At 41.1% G+C, this 23,183-nt stretch overlaps 1 protein-coding gene across 1 annotated transcript in view; it reads left to right on the forward strand.

Moving 5' to 3' along the window:
* Positions 1 to 23,183, forward strand: part of LOC137265571 (protein mono-ADP-ribosyltransferase PARP14-like) — a 75,092-nt gene that overhangs the window by 25,602 nt on the left and 26,307 nt on the right. The window contains exons 10-15 of the mRNA XM_067800990.1: positions 209 to 496; positions 3,062 to 3,322; positions 7,270 to 7,512; positions 9,560 to 11,299; positions 19,976 to 20,488; positions 21,655 to 21,755. Of these exons, the coding sequence (XP_067657091.1) occupies positions 209 to 496; positions 3,062 to 3,322; positions 7,270 to 7,512; positions 9,560 to 11,299; positions 19,976 to 20,488; positions 21,655 to 21,755 (3,146 nt within the window). The remainder of the gene's footprint in view (positions 1 to 208; positions 497 to 3,061; positions 3,323 to 7,269; positions 7,513 to 9,559; positions 11,300 to 19,975; positions 20,489 to 21,654; positions 21,756 to 23,183) is intronic.

A 23,183-nucleotide genomic window follows, 5' to 3' on the forward strand; every position in this document is an offset into this window, starting at 1 on the left:
CGATGCTCATGCTGTTGATCACTGGATTGTCTGGTCCAGACTCCATTATTTACAGACCATATAGCTGGTATACTGCTGAGATTGGCATGAAACTAAATTCACTCCTGACTCGTAACACTTCAACTTAAACTACTTGCATGAGTGTCTCATTAGGACGCATACTTGATTGCACCAAGGTGATGATATTGTTTATGATATTTTTTTTCAGTTGTAAAGAGAGTTCTACAGAAAGCTCCTCATCTCCTAGAAGATAAAAAGATTGAAGTCTCTGAATATCTCCCTTCCAAACAGCCAGGACTGGTTACCATTGAGACAGTCCTGAAAGGAAAGAAAGAAGGAACAGTAGTGAAGGTGGAGAAATTTGGATCGAAGACAAGTGATGATGTACTAATAATGTACTTCGAGAACAAGAAGAGAAGTGGGGCATCTGAAGTGAAGGAAATCATTCCAGATAAAGAAGAAAATGCCAAATATATTGTTTTTGAGTCCCCTGAAGGTACTGATAGTTTACACTATCAAGTTTAATATTGATCACAGCCCATTTGTCAGATTTATTTATTAATGTCAAGGAAATACTGGATATTCTTTTCAACGATTCATTAAAAAACACAACTGTAATTTTCATAATCTGAGGAAATGGGTTATGATCAAGGCAAATTCATTTTAGCACCAGCGTAACATCTGGAGAGTGACACTGGTGGTAATCAGACATCAGGGAAGTAGGGAGGTATCTGGAAGATAATATATGGTTCCCAAGAAATACGAACGTACCTGACAAATAGGGAAATATCTGGAAGGTATCTGATAGGAAGGTATCTGACAAGTAGGAAGGTCTCTGACAATTGGGGAGGTGTCTGACAAATGGGGATTTTTCTTGAAAATAGGGAGATATCTGACATTTTTATGCAGACCCTTATCTTAAGATAATATGAAGCTTATGAACATACCTTAGGCACCGTGTGTAACTCCAGTGAAAGACTGCACATCACGAATGTGTGGTTGACAATGAGCGCGGTGTGGATGGCACCAATGGGACCAGATATATATTTTAGCTGTTAGCAACCCTCCACCTTGTACAAGCAGATGGGCCAAGCATAGGTGGGTACTTCCTCCTGCGGAGACAGCAGGCAGGAAAAGCAGGCTGGTAAGGCATTGGAAACTTTGGTACTTCCTCTCGCGGAGACAGCAGGCAGGAAAAGCAGGCTGGTAAGGCATTGGAAACTTTGGTACTTCCTCTCGCGGAGACAGCAGACAGGAAAAGCAGGCTGGTAAGGCATTGGAAACTTTGGTACTTCCTCTCGCGGAGACAGCAGACAGGAAAAGCAGGCTGGTAAGGCATTGGAAACTTTGGTACTTCCTCTCGCGGAGACAGCAGACAGGAAAAGCAGGCTGGTAAGGCATTGGAAACTTTGGTACTTCCTCTCGCGGAGACAGCAGACAGGAAAAGCAGGCTGGTAAGGCATTGGAAACTTTTTTACTTCCTCCCGCGGAGACAGCAGACAGGAAAAGCAGGCTGGTAAGGCATTGGAAACTTTGGTACTTCCTCTCGCGGAGACAGCAGACAGGAAAAGCAGGCTGGTAAGGCATTGGAAACTTTGGTACTTCCTCTCGCGGAGACAGCAGACAGGAAAAGCAGGCTGGTAATGCATTGGAAACTTTGGTACTTCCTCTCGCGGAGACAGCAGACAGGAAAAGCAGGCTGGTAAGGCATTGGAAACTTTGGTACTTCCTCTCGCGGAGACAGCAGACAGGAAAAGCAGGCTGGTAAGGCATTGGAAACTTTGGTACTTCCTCTCGCGGACACAGCAGACAGGAAAAGCAGGCTGGTAAGGCATTGGAAACTTTGGTACTTCCTCTCGCGGAGACAGCAGGCAGGAAAAGCAGGCTGGTAAGGCATTGGAAACTTTGGTACTTCCTCTCGCGGAGACAGCAGGCAGGAAAAGCAGGCTGGTAAGGCATTGGAAACTTTTTTACTTCCTCCCGCGGAGACAGCAGACAGGAAAAGCAGGCTGGTAAGGCATTGGAAACTTTTTTACTTCCTCTCGCAGAGACAGCAGGCAAGAAAAGCAGGCTGGTAAGGCATTGGAAACTTTTTTACTTCCTCCCACGGAGACAGCAGACAGGAAAAGCAGGCTGGTAAGGCATTGGAAACTTTGGTACTTCCTCTCGCGGACACAGCAGGCAGGAAAAGCAGGCTGGTAAGGTACTGGAAACTTTTTTACTTCCTCCCACGGAGACAGCAGGCAAGAAGGTTTGGGCTGCCACAGTCAAAGCAGAAGCCAAGTATCCCCCTTTTTTAGCCAATTTGGAGTTTAGTCCCATCGGCACCATGCCTGCCGCACCTGTTTATTAAAAAATTGAATCACAAGAGTTACAAAACAGGTCCTGCAAACTATACACTGTACACAAAAACCTTAATATACATCATTCATATGGCAACCTTGGCGTCCTGTACCCCTGCCCCCCAGAAATTGTGCTGTACTGGGGAAGGGTGGGTGGGAATATTTTTGAACTAGAGCAAAATGGGCTACCTTGTGAGAGAGCATGCAGCATAGGTATTGACGGACGTGACATATAGCTGCAGATGTGACAAATTATGGAATACGGAAATAATACACTGTCATGTGCGTTGCTACACTGGATACTCGTTGAGAGCTAAGTGCATAAACTTATGTGAAAGAATAGTAAATGCTGTCTATGACCAATTTAATGGAATACGCCACGTGGCTAACTGGAAACTGGTACTGATTATTGAATTAAATCTACTGGACAGCCTATTAACTACAATGTTACCTCGGAGCTTATTAAAATGACACAGTTAGGATTGTAACTTACCTTTCGGTATTGACGTGTATATCACACGCTGATGAAGTCTGCGACTGTCTTGTAAATGCTGCCTATAAACCCATTTAGCAAAGCAATGCTGTGTGTCAACAAGGTGTCTGACAAATAGCGAGGTATCTGACAACCATGTTATCTGACAAATAAAGAGGTATTTGACTAATAGTGGAGTTCAGGGTTTATCACATACATGCAGGTTCAATTCTAATTTGTTTGATAGAAGCAGAAGCTGTTGCTAAGCGAACTCACACTGTGGATGGGCACAAGTTGCTGGTGAATCTGTACAGACCTCCCACCCCTCCTCCACCCAGGCCGCGGTATCGGGACAAGTTTTTGATCACTGGACTCCGCGAGAAAACCACAAAACAGACCTTGATGAACTTCCTGAAACATAAACTAGCCTGTCACCCTAAGGGTCTAAGGTATGGAGAGGAACCTGGAACTGTCCTTGTAAATATAGATCTACAAAAAGGTCCTCTAAGTAAGTATTTTTGAAGCTTTATATTGTTCTTATACTGACTCATGCTTATTGTGCTTGTGCATCCTTTTATGTGAATGATAGTGGAACACATGAATCCCATGTGGTTCCCTTTGAAGAGGACGTAAAACTACACTCACACACAAGTTGCCTCCCTTCCACATTTACCTGCCATTATCAGTCACATGACAAGCCATGTTGACACGCACTCCTTCATCGCCCTAATGGGTGTTTGGGGGAGCACAGGAGTCCCTATGTCCAATTTATTTTGATCCCTATGTCCAGAATGTCCTTTTTATACCAATCAATTGCATGATTGTTTGTTTTCCTTCCATAGACCTACTAAGGACAGGGTGACTCATGGCTGATAAACCTAGAGATGGGTTTTAACTGAGTGTTGCTGACTACAGCTGACATACATGTTTCTAATGAACTGCTGAATACGCGGCTGGGGCAGGCCTCTAAGCCATGTCAAAGAAGAGGTGAACTTCATCTGACCTAGTATCTTCACAAATGAAGAAACAGATATCTTCAACTATGTCCCATAAGGAGGAATTGTCAGCATCCAGGTCCTCATTGAAGTTGTCCCACACAAGTAAGTCTATGCTTCAATGTAGACATTGCTGAAGCCGACATGTTTGACGACCCCCGATTTTGTTGCCTGAAGTTACAGTCATCAGCAAAGCATCTCAGAGTCCTTCGCCTGCGAGATCTAGGTCTCTGGCAACTTTATCAGCTCATAAGTTGAGTGAAGACCTCCTGTCATCACGCAGACATCAGGATACCATTGACTGCAGCAGTGTATCCTAGTCACAGCTGCGAAATAGATTAGGGGAAGGCTCTGCATTCTTGATTGCTTCATCATCTCCACACCAGTTCTTGCAGCCAGTGCAGAACTTTGACCACGGGGCGTTCACATGAAGCAGTTTACAAAACAGAAGATGTCCTTGATGGAATGCTGGGTTGAAGAGGAAAGGCCTATGCAGTAGAACTCAATGATGACAGGGTGAGAACCCTTTCCTGAGGATATGCAGTCATCCCCTGCCATAACGCGGGTCTTGGGGTCCACGGATGACCCCCTGCATTATTAGACATGCGCGTTAGAGTACCTATTACATAATGTGGAACAAAGGCCAAGTAAAATTGTATTTTTCAAGGATATAACAAAATTGCTATTTCGTGAATTGTGCCCAGTCAAAAATATATCATATTGTTGAAGGTGAAAATAAACAAACTTTGAAAATGAAAACATATATATTTTCGGGAAACTTGCAATAAAAAATCACTAGACATGATAACTTAATTGTTGTTCCTGTTATGCTACCTGTTATCAAAGACATATTCACATGAATATACGTCTTTGCTGTTATTCAACTAAGCCAGAAATAGCGATCAGCTGTGCACAGATGTTTTCATCCAATGTACCAGTGATTCAGGTAAAAACAATCCAATAATATTACATCAAAGAACTTATATTCCATTATCAGAATATTTTACATATTAAGCAGTTATTGTTACAGATTATTTTACATTACTGTCTGGCTAGTATATAATGCATGTTTTCTGCAACCGTAATTAACAAAACAATGAACACAGGCCGTTACCAGTCTGGATACATTTTATTATCCCCCTGCCATGTAATGCGGGGAGATATAGTCAACGCGCCTCTGTCCGTCCGCCCGTAATCATTTTGTTTCCGGAGCATAACTCAGAAACCGTTCAATATTTTTAGACCAAAATTGATAGATATAATAATCTCAACCTATAGTTGTTCCTTTTGCTATTTACAGTTTTGGCATTTTTATCTTTTTGTTGTTTTTCCATGGAACATTTTGGTGTTAGTCTAATGGTGATGTGGGCTTCGTTTCTGGAGCAGAACTCAAAAATCATCAATATTTTTCTGCAAAACGTGGTACATATATCTTCCAGAACCTGAAGTGGTGCCCTTTGCTATGTACAGGCTTTTGTGATATATTATTTTTTCGGTTTCCATGGTAATGATTTGGACTTTGTCTCAAAAGTGAGAGGTGTGTTTCGTTTCCGGAGGACATCTCAAAATGTTCCCTAATATCTGTCCGCAAAACTTGGTAGATATATGTGGCAGACCCCAACGTGGTGCCTTTTGCTATTTTCAGGTTTTTATGATTTATAATTTTCTGGGTTTCCATGACTTAGTCTCAAAATGGAGGGATGGGCTGCGTTTCCGGAGCACAACTCAAAAACCTCTTAATATTTTTGTGCAAAACTTGGCAGAGACCCTTCAGTGGTGCCTATTGCTATTTACAGATTTTTGTAATTTATCATTTTCCCAGTTTCAATGAAAACGTTTCTGACAGTCTCAAAATGGAGGGATGGGCTTTGTTTCCGGAGAACAACTCGAAAACTATTCAATATCTTACAGGAAAACTTGGCAGATATTTGAAGTAGAACACAAAGTGGTGCATTCACGTATCCTCAGTGTTCCAGCAGAAGGGAGTCCCTGCCTGGGTTGAGTTGCTCCTCCCCAGAATAATGCAGATTTTACAGATACTGATCACTGTCATCTACAAACAGAGAGCATCATTCTTGAAGGGATCCTTCATGAAAGGATTACTCATAAAAGGAGGAGCATTTGTGAAAGGAGGATTCACAAAAGGAGCATTCATGCAAGGACACAAAGGCACAGCTCATTGGACTTGTATTTCAGATCCTTAGTGAGGACATCGTGACTCCCAGTGAAGATCAACGATTGCCTTGGTGCATACTACTTCATCGATGACACAATATACCCCTACAGTTACTACAGTTACTACAGTTACTACAGTTACTACAGTTACTACAGTTACCTGCTGTTTAGAAATCGCTTCAAAAGACGAAGACAGCACATCAGCTTTTTCAAATGCTTTGACTGCATCCCTTCAGGTTTAGTCCACATAGCAGAAGTTCATCTCTGGCCACTTGTGCTAACGTTTTCACAAAGGCGCTGAGTTGAAATCTCATCCTTTATCATGCAGGCTTGTATATAACCATCGCTCTGCGGAGGTTTGAACAGGCCAGCAAGAGTGATTAAGACCCGGAACTCCTAAGGAAGGCACTTATATGTGGAAAGAATCTTACTTACAACTCTTATGATAAGGAAGATATCATAACCCATGAGTTGCTCTTGATAACTACCAGAAAGATACTAGTATTTCTAAAAATTGACGTGAATCCGATAGATTCACTTGTCTTAAAGAAGTCTGATGAGATGTGGTCCCTGCGAGTTGACAGATGAAAGTTGGAAGAACAGGATCATCAGAAGTGCTGTAGTACAATACCCTGGGGGAGATACAGGATGTATCTAGGACAGTCAATGAATCCGAGAAATGGCCTGACCCACCACCAGTTCCATCAGTTTCTGAAAGCAATATAGGCATGAATCAGGATGAGGAAAAATTTGTAATTTTTTAGGAAAAAATGATATTTAATACTTATCCTGACTCATGATGTCAAGCCCTCCGAACTTCCCCACAAGAAGGCATTAGAGATTTTCCAGCAGGTCATGTGACTGATAATGGTGGGAAAATATGCAAGGGAGGTCACTCGTATGAAAGTGTACTTTCATGTCATCTTCAAAGGGAACTACAAGGGATTCCAGTGTTCCACTATCATTCGTATGGATGACACAGTCATAATAAGCATGAGTCAGGATGAATACAAAGATCAATTTTATCTAAAAGTTAACATTTGTGTATATTTTGTTCATGCAAGAAACAGAAAGATTAATATTTAGAGGTATGAAAAAAACCAACAGATTTGTCCATGTACTAATCGTCTAGAAAATGCCTTCTTCACATAATTCTGCCATAGCCATTGAATGTTCATTTTAAACACCTGTTAAACATGATTGATTAAGGAAAATAGAATATGCTAAAATAGACCAAGAAATACTTTTTTAGGAGCTTGTCTTTTTGTATTTCACCCTGTCACAGAGCTGAAGACGATGCAGCGTGTGTGTAAGAAGCATCCACTGGATTGGGCATTCCTGGAGTTGTCATCAGTGCCCATCTCTAACTGTATCCGTGTCGATGGCATCACTGCCAAGACATCGACAGACACACTAACATTCTACTTTGAAAGCAAGAAGTCGGGGAATACCATTGAATGTGATGTGGAAAAGGTGGACATTGTTGAGGAACCAAGACATGCCATCGTCTTCTTTACAAATCATACAGGTAAATATTTGTTTTGCTTGTTTGTTGTTTAATGCCACATTCAGCAATCTTCCAGTTACATTGGAGAGGTTTTCATATTATCAAGTCTGGACGAGACAATACAGTGATCAGTGAGTATATTGTCACTTCAGACCTGTAATGTTGTGTTCATGTATTAAAGAAGATTAATACATAAAGTATCTTGATCGTCTAGTATAACTTCAAAATACCAGCATGAGTATTGTTCTACTCTACTGAGATGTGATGATGTGTAAACAAACCAGCCAATTCATCCCTGCTGGTGCCATGTTCCAGATAGAGTGTGCAAGCCATGGACTTTGTTTTTGTTTTGTCTTGTATAACTGATGATGATTGAGTCTTTGAATGGCAATAGAAAGAATACACATAAAGGCGAGAAAGTTTGGAAGTCAACTTCATTTTTTGGCATAAGATAACACATCAAAACATCATGTCCCTAAAAATTTATGGATGTTAACTTCTTCTTCTTTAGAGGGCCACAGCATTTGAGAGTAAATTCTACATAAGTCATACACTAAATCATCTTCCTAATGTTGATGTTTAAAGCCGAAAGCTATTCCTGACAGAATTCAGTCACTAAATGACATGACATGAGTGATAAGTAGCAACAGTGGCAATGAAATGATGTCATTGTTTTGTTGAATCTACCATGCTGTGAACATATGTATTATTTACTGGTATTTGCTGTATCACAGACAGATGGTGTAGGTGCACTCTTGAGGTTAAATGAAGGGGAGTTCCATACTGAGGCAGCTGCATATGAGAAGGATCGAGCCCCAAAAGATTTATATTTTATATTTTGAGCAGTTGGTCAGCTGATCGGAGATATTTGCTTGCTTAGTTACAACCAATACTTCATTGACCCAGAGACTTGTTAAGCAGGCTCACACTGTTCATCAGACTTTTCCTTCTGATTGTTACCACACTATACTCACACAAACCAAAGATGTCAGATAATGCATGTTTCTTTTATACCCCTTGGGTGGCTAGGCAATTGTTTTGATGCATGATGAATCAAGTCACTCCATGAAGAAAAGTTTGTTTCAATGAAATCTCCAGAGGCATGAACTGTATGTTTATATCATCCTCTTGATGGGTATGCTAGCTGAAAAGCTTGTGACTGACCTGGGTAGAAAAACAAGGCTGATAGACCAAGAATGATAGTTTAAGGGAACTGAAAGGTGATCTATGTTCAGTGAAGTGCTGTTTCCTATCAAAACCTAGTGATGTGTTAGTCTCTTTAGGTTTTTTACTTTCCTCCTACAGGCAGTGTATAAAAATCTGTTGTGTTTGTGAATTTCATTGAAGGAAGATAGAATCTAGTATTGAAGGTGTGATCCACCTGCACTGAATGGCCTCTGGAATCAGCTTCTTTAAGGGCTGAATCGGCTCTTTGTGGCTGGTGTTTGTCATAGCAAGGTCCAGTGTTTTCTACAAGTAATTAAGAATGTGATTGAATGAAAGTGTCAAAGTCTGTCAAACAGAAGTACTGGGAACTTTCTCTTTCCTGTTATTAAGCTTTCTGAAAGTCTTGCTCTTTGTCATTCAGGAATGGAGCCATTAACCCTGAACTATTTGAAATATTTGTAAATGTCTTGTCAGTGTTTGAAGACCCATGGAACTTTTTGTTTGAAAGACACAGTGCATATGTGTATTTGGTCTTTCTTTAGAGCATGTACCTTACCTATATCTTTTATTCTTTTTTATGGAAGTTAATTCCTTTTTGAAGGCTGTACTGCCTCAGACAGTGTTTTCCAAATGCAAAGTGACCTCATGAAGTGCGATTGGCTTCAATTCGGTGAGATAAATTCATTGGCTGTCAAGTTTCCCTGTTTTGGCAAAATGTTTTTTGCAGCAAATTGTCGGGATTTGGGGACATTAGGGAAGTGGCTGCTCCTGCTTCTGAATGTATTGTATGGTGTTTGTAGGTATTCTAGTTCCAGGAAGATATTGATTAGTGAGATGTAACTTTCACTGTCCACCAGTGGTGTTCTGTGTATGTGACTATATGGTTTTGATCATGTTTCAGTGATACCAGAGATTTTGAGCAGATCCCACAAGTTGGAAAAGGTGGCCCTTTCCTTATCCCTGTACACTGAATGTCTGGGGTCAGGAGGAGGACAGAGCGACCCCACATGGTTCAAACTACCGCAACCTATTACTGTACGGACTGCTGACTCTTACAAGGTGAAATTCATCCGAGATTCTAGTCTTAACTTGAAGAATCTTCAAAAACAGATGCAAGATGGCTACACTGATCTCAAGTTTGAGTCAGATGGTTCTGTGACTCTTGAATGCTGCCTTACCAAAGATGTGCCTGATGCCAGAAAGTTATCCAAATCATGGCACAAAGATGCAACAGAGGACTTGGAGCATTTTCTGTCCCTGCTTATCACTGAGAAGGTAAATGTCCTTCAGGAAGTTTGGAGTGATGTGATAACAGAAATTCAGAAAATGAAAATTCCCAGGCCAGAAGCAGCAACCTTTTATGTATTTGATGAATCACATCTGATAGTTGTGGTTGGCCATAAGTTGCTTGCAGAAAACCTGTCTAAGCATGTGAAGGAGGTTGTAGCTACTGTGGAAGGAGACCATGAGCGGAAGAAAAAAGAAATTACTGAATCAGTGGCAAATCTCAAGTCATGGCAGTTACGCCTATTGCAGGCTCTTGGCTTTCCCAATGACATGATGACGAAGTATGAACACCTGAGAGTTGAAATTTGTTGCAACAAAAATGTGATGACACTTACTGGATTGATGTCTGTAGTAAAATCTGCAAAAGTTGACATGTATGAAACAATGAATAACTTCAAAGACACATCTTTGTCAAATCTGTCAGATGCCCAGATGATGCTTGTTCAGAAGGAAGATATGAGAAATTACATCTTAAAGAAACTGAATCTGAAGCACCTAGTTGGTGTCTGGGAGGCAGAGAATGGTAAACTGAAAGTGTATGGAAGGACAGATTCTGAAGTTACCCATGTGTCTCACATTGTGAGGGAGAGTGTGATCCAGCAGTTGATAAACCTGGACCCAGAGTCTGTCCCACTCTTGGACTCTCCTGAATGGAGGAGGATCTATGACGAACAGACGCAGAACAGAGGAGACACAGTGAAGATCGTCATAGCAGTGGACAAGTCTCATATTGTTATAGCTGCTACAGATGAACTGATAGCTGGTGTGGCAGAGGAGGTGAACAACTTCCTTAAAGAAAACACTGTGTACAGCAACACTGTCCAGTTCCCTAAGGGGATCCAGCGTTTCATGACCATGCATCTGGATGGTGAAATCAGAGAACTTTCAAATAAGTTTCAAGTCCACTCTGTTCACATAATCTTTCAAAAGTTTTCACAGGATTTCACAGTGAAAGGTACCAAGGTTGGATTAAGAATTTGTATGTCAAAACTAGAGGAAATTTCACAACGGGTGGTGCACATTAGTCACCTGTTCGGCAAACCAGGGATCTGTAAATTGATCCAGTCTGAGAAAGGCAATCAACACATCAGATATATTGAGGAAAATGGAAGGTGTGTGATAGAGAAGAATTTTGATAGCCAAGCACAACCAATCTATGGCAAGGGAGGAGAGGAGAGGAATATGAGATCAGGGAGAGGAATTCAGACATTGGCAAAATGTGACCTTGGAGCAGGCCGAACTCTGACTGTATGTCAAGGTGACATTACACAAATGAAAGTGGATGTTATAGTGAATGCAGCTAATCAGCAACTGGCACATGTCGGTGGACTTGCCAAGGCTATAGTAGATAAAGGTAAGTTCAGAATCACACCTTTGTATTTCAGGTGTGTATTGAATTTGAGGTACATGTATAAACATAAATAATTGTACACATCCTGTTTGTCCAATATGCAAAGAGTTCACACCATACTTATCTTTGAAGAACCATATGTTTTTCAATATCCAGACTGATATTTAACTTGCTCATTGCCTTCTATGAATGATTGTGGGACACTTTAAATCCCTTGTAGTTCCTTAAAGAGGTTGTAAAAGTACACTCACCCATGAGTTGCCTCATTTGCATACTTTCCCACCAAAACAGTCACATGACCAAGCATACTTGTTACTTTCTCTTACATCGCCCTGGTGGATAGTTGTTTGAACTTGTCTCTATACGGCACCATATCCTTTTGTTTTTCAGCCCTATAGTCAAAATTTGACTGTATATGGTTTTTGGTCTGTGTTAACTTTATTATGTGTGATGTCTGCGGCTAATCTGCGCCTCCTGTGTCCTTCTTGTTACTAACCAATGCTCTCTGCAACTTTTTTATTGATTATCTACCTCACAATTTAATGATTATTTTTTGGCTACACTTAGACATACTAAGGACAAGATGTGGGGGTCTCAAGAGATAGTGTGAGTAACCATTTGTTGCAAACAATAACTGAAATTCATGTTTCCAGTGATTTGCCGATTTCATCATGGGGGCAGGCCTGTATCATGGTAGATGTGGTGGCATCCAAGAAGACTGCATCTTTGAAGCTGATATTATCTCAGGCAAAGAAACCGGCGGTATCTTCAGCTGTGTCACAGAAGAAGAAGATGTCAGCATCAAAATCTTCTTTGAAGTCATACCAGACAACACATCAGAGGTCCTTCAATGAGGTTATTGTGCCCTCTGCCAAAGCAGACGTTTTGGAGGATCCTCACCATCACTGTCATCAGCAGAGTGCCACAGCATTCGTTGTTGATAAGAACTACATCCAGCGCAAGTGACTCAAGACCTCAGCAGCACAGACATCAGGTGCCAGAGAAGGCAGCAGCAGTTCCAGCAGTGAGCGTAGAGCTTTGACCCAGGAGCAGTTCGGAAGCAGTTCACACAACAGATGATGTCCCTTATAGAACGCCTGTTTGCAGAAGGAGGCTTCACAGCAGACGTCTACGACGACAGCCTTCAGATAGGAACCTAGTCCAGAGAACCTGCCGGTCATGCCTCATCACTCTACAGATGAAGAGGCAATGTTCGTCAAGGGACGTCAGTGTCTGCTTTGGCAGAAGAATCTGTGGACCCCAGTCGTGAAGGTTCCATGAACATCATTGAAGAGGCTACAGTCCATGAAGAGCTGTCTACGCAGTGTTGTTCCAGTCTGAGGAAATCTCCATCAAATTACAGTTACTCCACTTTGGAATCCAGCAGATCTCGCAGTAACAGATCAGCATCTCCTGGCTACAGAGAGAATCATTCTCTGAGACACCAATGGTGAAGGGATTACTTATAGAAGGAGGAGCATTTGCGAAAAGAGGATACGCAGAAGGATCATTCACACAGGGATTTGCAAAGGTTATGTTGGTCGGATCGAGAATTGATAGACAGAACAGATCACAGAACAGAACATCTTAGATCACAAAGGGACTCAACTTAGTATCTACATCCAGAGAGTCAGATTAAGCTCTGATGATGGAAAAGGACTTCAACTCTCTCATGATCCCACCCATCAAACCAGTTTCCAGAGTACCTGCAAGCCTCAGTGCAACCCTCGAGAAATCTAAGAAGTATCAGGGACAGCATGATCCATCATTTATTGTGCGAAGATTTCCTCTACACCACATGGAACCATACACTAAAGCAATGAATCTGGATAAGGAGTGCAAGCTTATCAGCGATTCCCACAAAAGTCCCCAAAGAAGATGAGAGGATTTCGCAGCTGGACACCACGACCAGGTGAACGTTGCTGGGACTAGATCCAGGGAAATCCAGAAGGTGCCAGAATCCATGTACAGAGGAACACAGGATGATTTTTTCGGCATTGCTCACCCAGGAGAGAGAACAGCATGTCATCTCAGAACATCTGGCCTCTTCTTCGTGCCCCTGGAGCAAAACATTGAGAGCCCTGTGGTCAGTGCCAGAGGTGCAAGGTGCAAGCCAGGAACTCAAAGTCTTTCTGTGGGAGAAATGCACCCCCAGAGGTTCCAAAGACGCTAAACGTTGAAGATGGGGTTCAGAACGACTGACCACTTGCACCCTTGGCCGTTCATGTACAACCATTGACAGTGGAAAAATTGGGGAATATTTGCAGACAACTACATCTCAAAGATCCTGCAAGATGGTTACAGAATACTACTGATGGCCACACTACCGCTGACCTGCTAATCTTCAGCTACCCAGACGATCAAGCAGAAAAGGCCATCGACTCTCTGCTAGAAAAGAATGCTGTCAAAGTGCTAGATCAAGATCATCTGCAATCTTGATAGTACCCAAGAGAAACTCAAAAGGAGAAGTTAAGGCTGATCTACAACATGAAGAAGTTCAACCATCTCCTCATACCCAAAAGGATCGAGATGATGCACCTTCTGCAGCAGAAACAGATTACCTGGCCAGCAGAGACCTACAGGATCTATAGATCTCTATACATCAGGATTCAAGAAAGTATCTACGATTCCTGTTCAAATTATTGTTTCACATCACGACCTCACTGATCAACCAAACTTGTCATACTGAAATTTTGTGTGTATATACTGGCACATGTATCCATGCAGAGATAATGTAGGACAGTGATGTCTTCATTCAAGATATGCTATCTGTGAGAGCAACCACTACATGTTAAGACCCTGGTGAAGGTATCTACTTTGATGTCTTGCTTCTCGCAATTTTGTTCCAGTGGAGCGTACTGCTGTTTGGAATATTGTTGACTGCGTGGTTGTTTACACGAGTGACCAATTGAGTCACCCATCTACCTCATTGAGATCTACACAGTGCCTTTTACTTGGATGACAAGTTCATCAAGAAGCCAGTCAATTCAAACTACTGCTGGACTTCACCATCAGACTGCTCACTCAGCTAGGATGGATCGTGAACTTGCTGACGTTGGAGATGGAAACGAAACAAGACTTACAGTTCTTGAGAATAAGATTTGCAGTCTAAGTAAACGTTACACTCCACCACTGAGACCTCCCATAAGGCTTTGTTAGACTCCGTAGTGGAGTGTAACGAAAAGTACTGAGGATAAATTTACTTAGACTGCAGAGCATTGCTTTGTGGTCCCAGAAGATTGTTGGGTCAAGATACAAGCCATGATCCACAGGGTCGCAAAAATGGATAAACTAAGCTGGTTTACTATCCAACCCCTTGACTATATAAACTATAAAGGTGCATCACCAAATCACAGCGACATGATCGAAAACAGGACAATTTCGCGCTCGTCATTGAATATATCATATTTTAGAAGTCTCACGAGTATCAGAAGCTTCTGTCCACATTTCTGATGTGTGTGGGAGGCATGTACACAGGCCTTTCGAGGGAATGCACTTGTTGTTTTTTATCAAATCGCCAAAGACCGAGTTGCTGTGCCGGAAGTAAGAGGGTTGGATAGTAAACCGGACTTAGTTTATCGATTTTTCGAATCCATGGTGGGCACCTCAGCCATGATCCCCCTAGCAGTCATCTCTCCCCAAAAGCTCCAAACATGGCAAGGTCTCCTCATCTACTCACCTCAGCACAGGACATGCAGTCCTATATCCACTACATCAGTTCCTGAATACTCACCTGAACAGTACAGAGCTACCAGAAAGTCTACAGCCGTACCTGTTGAGATGGACTCACAAGTCAAATGTCTGCAGAGGAACCTACTTAGATACACATCTCTGCATGGATACATCTCTACAAGTTTGGAGAGGACACCTCGGAAACAAGGTAACTACAGGAAAGTGGTCGGCAACAACATCTTCACATCAGTCAACTGGAAATGAAAGCAATGATCAACACCTTCAACACTGGTTGAGCCTCCTGATCAACAGACTAGGATTAGTGAGATCGCCAACACTGTTACAGACCACATTTCAGCCTTTTGACATGGTGGACAATGTGAACATCTGGATAACGATTCCACAGAGCAAGGAAGCTCTTCTCGTCCATGGTAACCCACCCTGACAAAATGTTGCTCATCATACTGACACTAGGATCTCCAATAAACAGATACAGATGTTTGTCTCACCAGTGCCGGATCTGCTAGCAGAGACAAAAGAATCACTGGATATGTCTAGGGAAGAACTAAAAGCTTATGTATTCTGGTCGCAAGTACTCAGGAAAGTCAAGCAGGCGAAAACCCTGAAACTGATTTTGGTTGCACCCATCTGGCCAGCAAGAATGTGGTTTTCGAACCTCATTCAAGAACTCGGAAGCCCTACCCTGAAACTAGCAGATTTACTGAACCTACTCATATATCTGTGGCAGCTCGGATGTCGGAAATACATTTACTGGACTTTGAACAAACTCAATTCAACACAAGACACCATGCAGCAGTACATGTAGGACATAGGTGGGATTTTATTGCAAAGAATTAGTTACCTGGTCAATCAGATAGACAGTTCCACGTCACACTGCTATCAACTATCTTTGGTCTGGAGGATTTGCAAGACTGTGTCCAGCCACAGCATTGAAGATCTACCTGCATTGGATGAAAACAAGGAGACAGAAATTCAAGCACCTATTCACTGCCTTGTCTACTGAAGGCCTACAGAGCAGCAGGACAACCACAAGCATCCAAACCACACGAGGACAGGGCTTTGGCATCTACATTTGCTGTACACAAGAACTGCTTAATCTTGTCAATAATACAGGCTTGCTTCTGGAAGCCAGACATAGTGATTGCCAATCACTACATGAGAGACATCGCCACAGCTGACGTCTCCAGCATTTACCTGTCTGGGCCACTTATTGTTGCACAACAACTAACAGTTCTACCAAGGCACTGGGTAGAAAATCTCACCTTTTATTATGTTGACTTGTCGATAACTCACGTTACAATGAGCAAACAGTTGAGAGTCCATGCGTAAGTCTAAGACTAGGCCAGCACTGGTTAAGACCATGTACCTTCAAGGAAGATACTCGTACATGAAGAAGGGTTGCAGCTCTGTAATGATGACATCATGAAGAAAGAGTTGCTCTAGATAACTAGTTGGAAGGAGAAACTAGTAGATCTAAATCCATATGAATCTGAGAGATTCGCTTGTCTTGTATGACAAGATGTGGTTCCAGCTGAGTTGACAGATGAAGACTGGAAGAGCAAGATGGACAGAAGGGCTTGCTTCTGTACACTGCCCATGGGGGGATGTAGAACAGCCGACCCACCACCAATTCCATTGGATTCTGGAAGCATTATAAACAGAATAAGGAAAACTTTGTAATTGTTTTAGTAAAATTGAAATTTTACACTGTTACTAGTGTGTATTTTCTGTATATTTTTGTTATTAATTCAGTAATAATTGTTGTTGGGCCACAACATTTAGTGTTTTGAATAATAGCTATGATGGGTCACATTTCGTTTTAATAGCTGGTCAACACTTTTATAATTCTTGTTTTCTGGAATTTATCTGCTCCTAGTTTTCGAAATGATTTCGGTACCACAATTTGATGGTACAATTTCCATTCATCCGGCGCAGGAACATCCGGCGACCTATATTTCCTCATCAAAACACCATCCTTGTAGTAATAACAAACTGGATCCTTGCTAACCTCCTCAAAAGAAACAGACTTACTAGCCAACTTACGCACTTCAACATCCTCACCCTGAGGACTAAGAAGGTGCTCTCTGGAACGAACATGTTCACCACCTGACAAACTATCTGACTTATCAAGAAGTCCTGAAGAGCTACTGCTGTTTGAAGATAAGTCCTCTGTCTCCACCTCACACAAAGAATGATCCATGAATGTACCTGAAATGTAACGTGAAATCAGATCTGAGGTCAAATTCACAAAATGGAGAGTACCAGAAGAATTGCCACCTATACCCTGAAGCAAAACATCTGAGTTAGCTGAAGACTCATCAGAAAAAGGCAAAATATCCTTCAAAATCAGAGATTGAAGAGCTCCAGTATCCCTCAAGATAATAATGGGCCGAGGGGTAGAAATATCTCCCATAAGTGACACAGAACCCTTATACGCAAAGGGTAAAAACTCCTTCCGAACTACAGAATCTGGAGACTTACTCTCAGTCTCACAGACAAAACTCTCCTCAGAACCACCTGGAAAGAAAGGCTTAGGTGCGATGGACACAAAAGCATTTGGTGAACCTGTAACCTGATTATTAAACTGGAGTTTGTAACATGCAGACACCAAATGACCTGGCCTCTTACAATATGCACCAACAGGATCAGAACCTGTCTTAGGCTTAGACTGAAAAGCATGTGACTGCTTGCCACTAGAATTTGAACCTGTTCTAACACCACTGTAACCTGCATGTCCTGAAGTCTTAACTGAGGAAAAGCCCTTTTGGCCAGAAAACTTTGTATTACCCGGAGACTTAAAAGAACTCTTGTGAGTCAAACAATAATCATCTGCCAACATTGCTGCCTTATGTAAGTCATCAACCTTTTGTTCATCCAAATAAGTCTTAAGGTCAGCATGAACACTCTGCTTGAAATCTTCCATCAACACTAACTGTCTCAAACCATTAAAATCTGTGACTTTATTTTCTCTAGCAAACTCTACAAAAGTCTCATTGTCCCTTTTGTGAGCATTTCTGAATTTCTGACAATAAGCCTCAGGAACTAACTCATAAGCTTTCAAAACTGTTTTCTTGATAAGATCATAATCTGAGCTTTGTTGTACTAACAAGGCTGAATAAGCGTCCTGAGTTTTACCCTTCAAAACAGTTTGCAACAGCATAGTCCATGACTCCCTAGGCCACTTCAGATTTTCAGCAACTTTCTCAAAATGTAAAAAATATTTGTCTACTTTCTCATTAAAAGGGGGTACAAGTCTAGCATGCCTTGCAATGTCAAATGAGGAAGAATCTGAGGGCTTTTTCAGAGCAATTTCTCTGTCAGTTGCCAATTTCTTCAGTTCTATTTCTTTCGGTATTTCTTTCTCCATCTCAAACTTTTTCATTTCCAACTCTTTTTCTTTTTCTATTTCCAACCTTTTCAATTCCAATTTTTTCATTTCTAACAGGTCTGAACATCCCTCTGGCACCATTTCCAAAGCACCATCTTCAAAAACTCCCTCATCAATATAATGATTTAACACAATTTTCAAAATCTGAAATTTCCTCATTGCAGGTTTGGCATCAAGTTTTAGATGTGAAGAAATTTGCAATAAATCTGACTTCCTCAACTGACTAATTGTCTCAGAGTCAGGGGACAATACAAACTTCTCAAGTTCAAACACCATTTTGCATGTTCAACAATTAACTTGTTGCAAAACTGTCTCAAATGTCAAATGAATTCTATCCCAGACGAGCCCCCAATTTTGTCACGGTAAATTTTTAGCTGTAACAACACTTATCCTGACTCATGATGTCAAGCCCTCCCAACCTCCCCACTTGACAGCACTTCGGACTTCACTGTAGATCCAAGTGTCAGGCATATTACAGAGAAAGTGATAAGCATGGTTGGTCATGTGACTGTTTTTGAAGGAAATTGTGCAAGGGAGGCAATTCGTGGGTGAGTGTACTTTTACGTCTTCTTCATGGAAACTACATAGGATTCCAAGTGTTCCACTGTCATTTGCATAGAAGAAGAAAGGATTATAAGCATGAATCAGGATAAGTAGAAAATATCCATTTTAGTAGAAAAATTATTTGTTTGTAAAAACTGTTTTTAAGAGTAGAGACTACTCATTGAATCATGTGCAGAATAAGCTGTAGGGAGGAGTTTCAGAATGTGAGATCTTCAGCATAGCAATGCAACACAAACAAAGAAAATTCTCTTATCATCCAGGAATCAGTAGTCAGCAAGCAAGGTGTAAGGTAGTATTTGATTTTGGAAATATGTAGAAATATAATGATGAAATGCTTTACAATGTACATTACTTGATGGTATGGTGTGGCATGGTATAGCGTGAGTATTTAGATGGGAATTTTTAAATTTAATTTTTAGTTCACATGTACTTTGAGTCTGATTCTTGGTTGTACCACAATTAGAGTGACACTGGTGTATGACTAAGGTAACTGACGGTCATGGTTGAAACATTCAACTGCAACTGGGCATTCCCGTTTTGATTGTTTATGAAGAAATCCAGTGAAAACACAAACATATATCATGAGTGAGTGTGGTTTTACCCTGCTTTTTGCAACATTCCAGCAATATCTGGGCAAAGGACACCACAAATGGGCTTCACACATGTGGAAGAATCAAACCACTGTACCCATATGGGGATTTGAACCAGGGTCTTTTACATGACAAGTAGACACTGTAAGCACTAGGCTACCCTGCCACCACCAAATGTGAACTGACACCCTTTGCTGAACAATCTGTTACATTCATGTTAGATTACTGTTATTGCACAGGAGTGTTCACAAGTATCCATTGAGAATTGTTAAGTGTCTTAAAAGTGCAACAGAGAACACACATCATTTGTATTTTTATGTTTTATCAATCATAAACTTTTTGGACTACTTACTCTTGCTTAAACTCGTTCTTTCCATATCCACCTATGTCTTTCAGCGCTCCTTTTCATCTCATGTCTTATGGCAAAACTGTTTTTGTATGCAGGAGGGCTATCCATTCAGGTAGAAAGTGACAAGATAAGACAGAGTCAGGGTGACATAGGTGTGGGAGAAGTTGCAGTCACCAACCCAGGCAAACTACCCTGCAAGCTTGTTGTCCATGCCGTAGGGCCAATATGGTCGGGAGGGACAAATGACGAACAGGGTCTTCTTCAAGAGGCTATATTTAACAGTCTTGAGAAAACTGACAGTTGTGGTCTTTCCTCCATTGCCATCCCTGCTTTGAGCACAGGTATTTACAGATACCCAGTAGCAGAAGCAACCAAAACCATCATAGAAGCAATACAGCTCCACTTCAGAGACACTCCAGGGAGTCAGGTGATGAACGTCTACGTGTGCGACAACAACGCCTCCACTGTCGGGGACTTCATGCAGGCTGTGAAGCAAAGGTTTCCAGCTGGCGCTGTAACGATAGGAAACCGAGATGGATCTGTGGAAGATGGCGTGGTTGAAGACAGACATGTTCCTGTAAACAGAGGAAGACAGAGAAAGGGGCCAAGTAGGTTCAGTTTACAGCACTCTTTCTGAATCTTCATTCCAGGAACTTCTTTTTTCTAATAAAGCTTGTGCTGTTTTGAAACTGTCAGCAGAAAATCAAAGTGTTAAATTGTTTTATGGGGAATACATGTCCAGTCGAACTACGTTGTTTTGGTAAATCAGAAAAAAATCTACCCCTATGTCCTGCGTCTCTGATGCAATAAAATCTGACAGGACATTTTTTTTACATGTGCAAACTTTTGATGAAACACTAATGTTTATTTTTGTGGAGAGGAAATATCAAAGTATACATGGTTTAATCTTTGTAGATTAGCGTTCATTCTCAAGTAGTTAACGTTAGCTAATACCTACACAGTATTTTTAGAAGGACTGCAGCTTTTGCTGGTCAGAATATTAAGTTTATTTCCTTGTTTCCAAAAACAGAAATCTAGGTCACTCCAAGGGAGGTAATCGGCATGCAAATGAGATCCCAAGATTCATAGCTCGAGCATGTGCACTAGTACTAACCTAGTTTTTACACAATATAAATAGAACAAACACTGTAAGGGAGATAAGCGATGTGCAAATGAGGTTTCCCAAGATAGCTGATTAGTCAATGAACAATGTGACTGTAAATCCACAGTGTGGAGACAAAATCTAGCTCTCGGTACCAGTTAGAGAAAAGCCAGGAGCTTTAGTCAGTAGCTGAACAACTGTTAAATCTATCTCCTTTTAATCTGAAAGTGAAAGTGACATCTAACAAGGTTAAAGTTCTGCCATTTGTTTAAGGTTGTGTTGTTTAAGGCTCTGAATCTCAAGTCCTGGAAAAGAAATCAATTAAATGAATTAATTCATTTACCATTATATAAGTCCTCGTGCTTTAACTAGAATAGTTCAGGGCAAAAGTGTGCTTTATTACACTATACATGGTGGTAGAAGGGACTGTATTTCTTAAATCAAACGAATTATCAAGCATCAAATGCAGGAATTATCATCAGTGAATGTCTTAATCATACCACCTCTTTAACATCAGGCATAGTCATTGCTGTAACACCTTGTACGCTTGTGTTTGAGGATATACTCGTATGTATCTTGATATGGTATGTTTACCATGACAGAGATGGTGACTGGTGACCAGATTTGTTTTTAATGGCAGATTCTTTCACAAATGTTTGTTTCCTTCCCTAGGATCTTCACAACATGATCCTTCCCCTTCACATGGAAGACCAGAACAAAAGATGTCAAGGATAAGGATAAAAGTTGTTCCTGGAGAGATAGCGAGAGAACGGGTATGTTCTGGATTCATGGTTTGATGATGATAGATGGTATTTATGAAAGGTGTAGGGCACATACACAATGGTGATTTTGGTGTGGAACGAGTATGTACTTGTGGAAACTATAACTATACTCTTCAAAAAAGTGGGGGAACCTGAACTTTGAAGTCTGGTAGAAAGAAAACCCACTGAGGAACGTTAGAATGACATTTATCTTGTGTGTGCAGCATCATTTCACGTTATCACAACATGCAAACACAATGCATGGGAAGCTCGTGCACAGTGTGAGAGCCTCCCACTTGTGCATGGTGTGTCATTAGGAGTGTTGACATTTTTCAGGCAGGTCAATAGATCATGGTAGACCATTTTTTCAGATAATTTTCTTGCATCTGTGCATAATCAGGGTTTTCAGGATCAAATTACACACTACTGACTGAAAACTCTAAATGTGAAATTTTACTGGTCAGTCACCTAACAAGGGAGATAAGTGAACGAACAGCTTTGATTAAATGAAATCCTTGTGGTGATGCATTCTCAAAACATCAATTATTATTGTATCAACATTGATTCAATCCCATATATCTCCCAATTTCAACAATTGCACATTAAAAGTACAGTTCCCCAACTTTTTTTAAAGAGTATATATGGACATGGTTCTATTCACCATTCTGCTGGATGTAGAGGGTGTAGAGAAGAATCAGAATTTCAGATAAACTGAAGCCACTGCACTGAATGCATACCTATCAATACAACAGTAATTGTAGGATTTTTCTTCTAGCTTGTGTCACATCTAAACCTTCTTTAAGCTGGTGATGGTAAGAGACTAGTGGCTACAACAGTACAAGTTAGAAACTGGAAGCAAGATATAGTAGACAGATACTTACTGGTTAGGTTGAATTAAGCTGATATACTGCTCTGTCTGGATCATTGTGTGGATGATACAAGAATTAGCTTGGGGTATGAGTACTGTAAACTATATCATTTCAGCATGACGTTTCGTTGAAATGTTTCCAGATGACTTTTGGCACTTCATGTATGTGTCTGTGGTTGTGTGAATGTATAGGACGCACACAATAGTGATTTAGGTGTGGAACAAATATGTAAAGAAAACCCATTGAGGAACGTTACCATGACATTCGTCTTGTGTATGCAGCTTCATTTCACTTTATCACTACATTTGTGCATGGTGTGTCATTAGGAGTGTTCACGTTTTTCAGGCAGGTTGACAAATCACTGTAGACTATTTTTTTTAGATAATTTTCTTGCAACTGTTCATATTCAGGGTTTTCAGGGTGAAATCACACGCAACTGACTGAAATTGTTAACCTGAAATTTTCGTGTCATGCTCCAGTCACAAGGGGGATAACTAAACAAACAGCGTTGCTTTAAATGAAATCCATGTGGTGATGCATTCTCAAAACATAGATTGTTGTTGTATCAATG

Source organism: Haliotis asinina, chromosome 15 (assembly GCF_037392515.1).
Source record: "Haliotis asinina isolate JCU_RB_2024 chromosome 15, JCU_Hal_asi_v2, whole genome shotgun sequence".
Lineage (NCBI taxonomy): Eukaryota > Metazoa > Mollusca > Gastropoda > Lepetellida > Haliotidae > Haliotis > Haliotis asinina.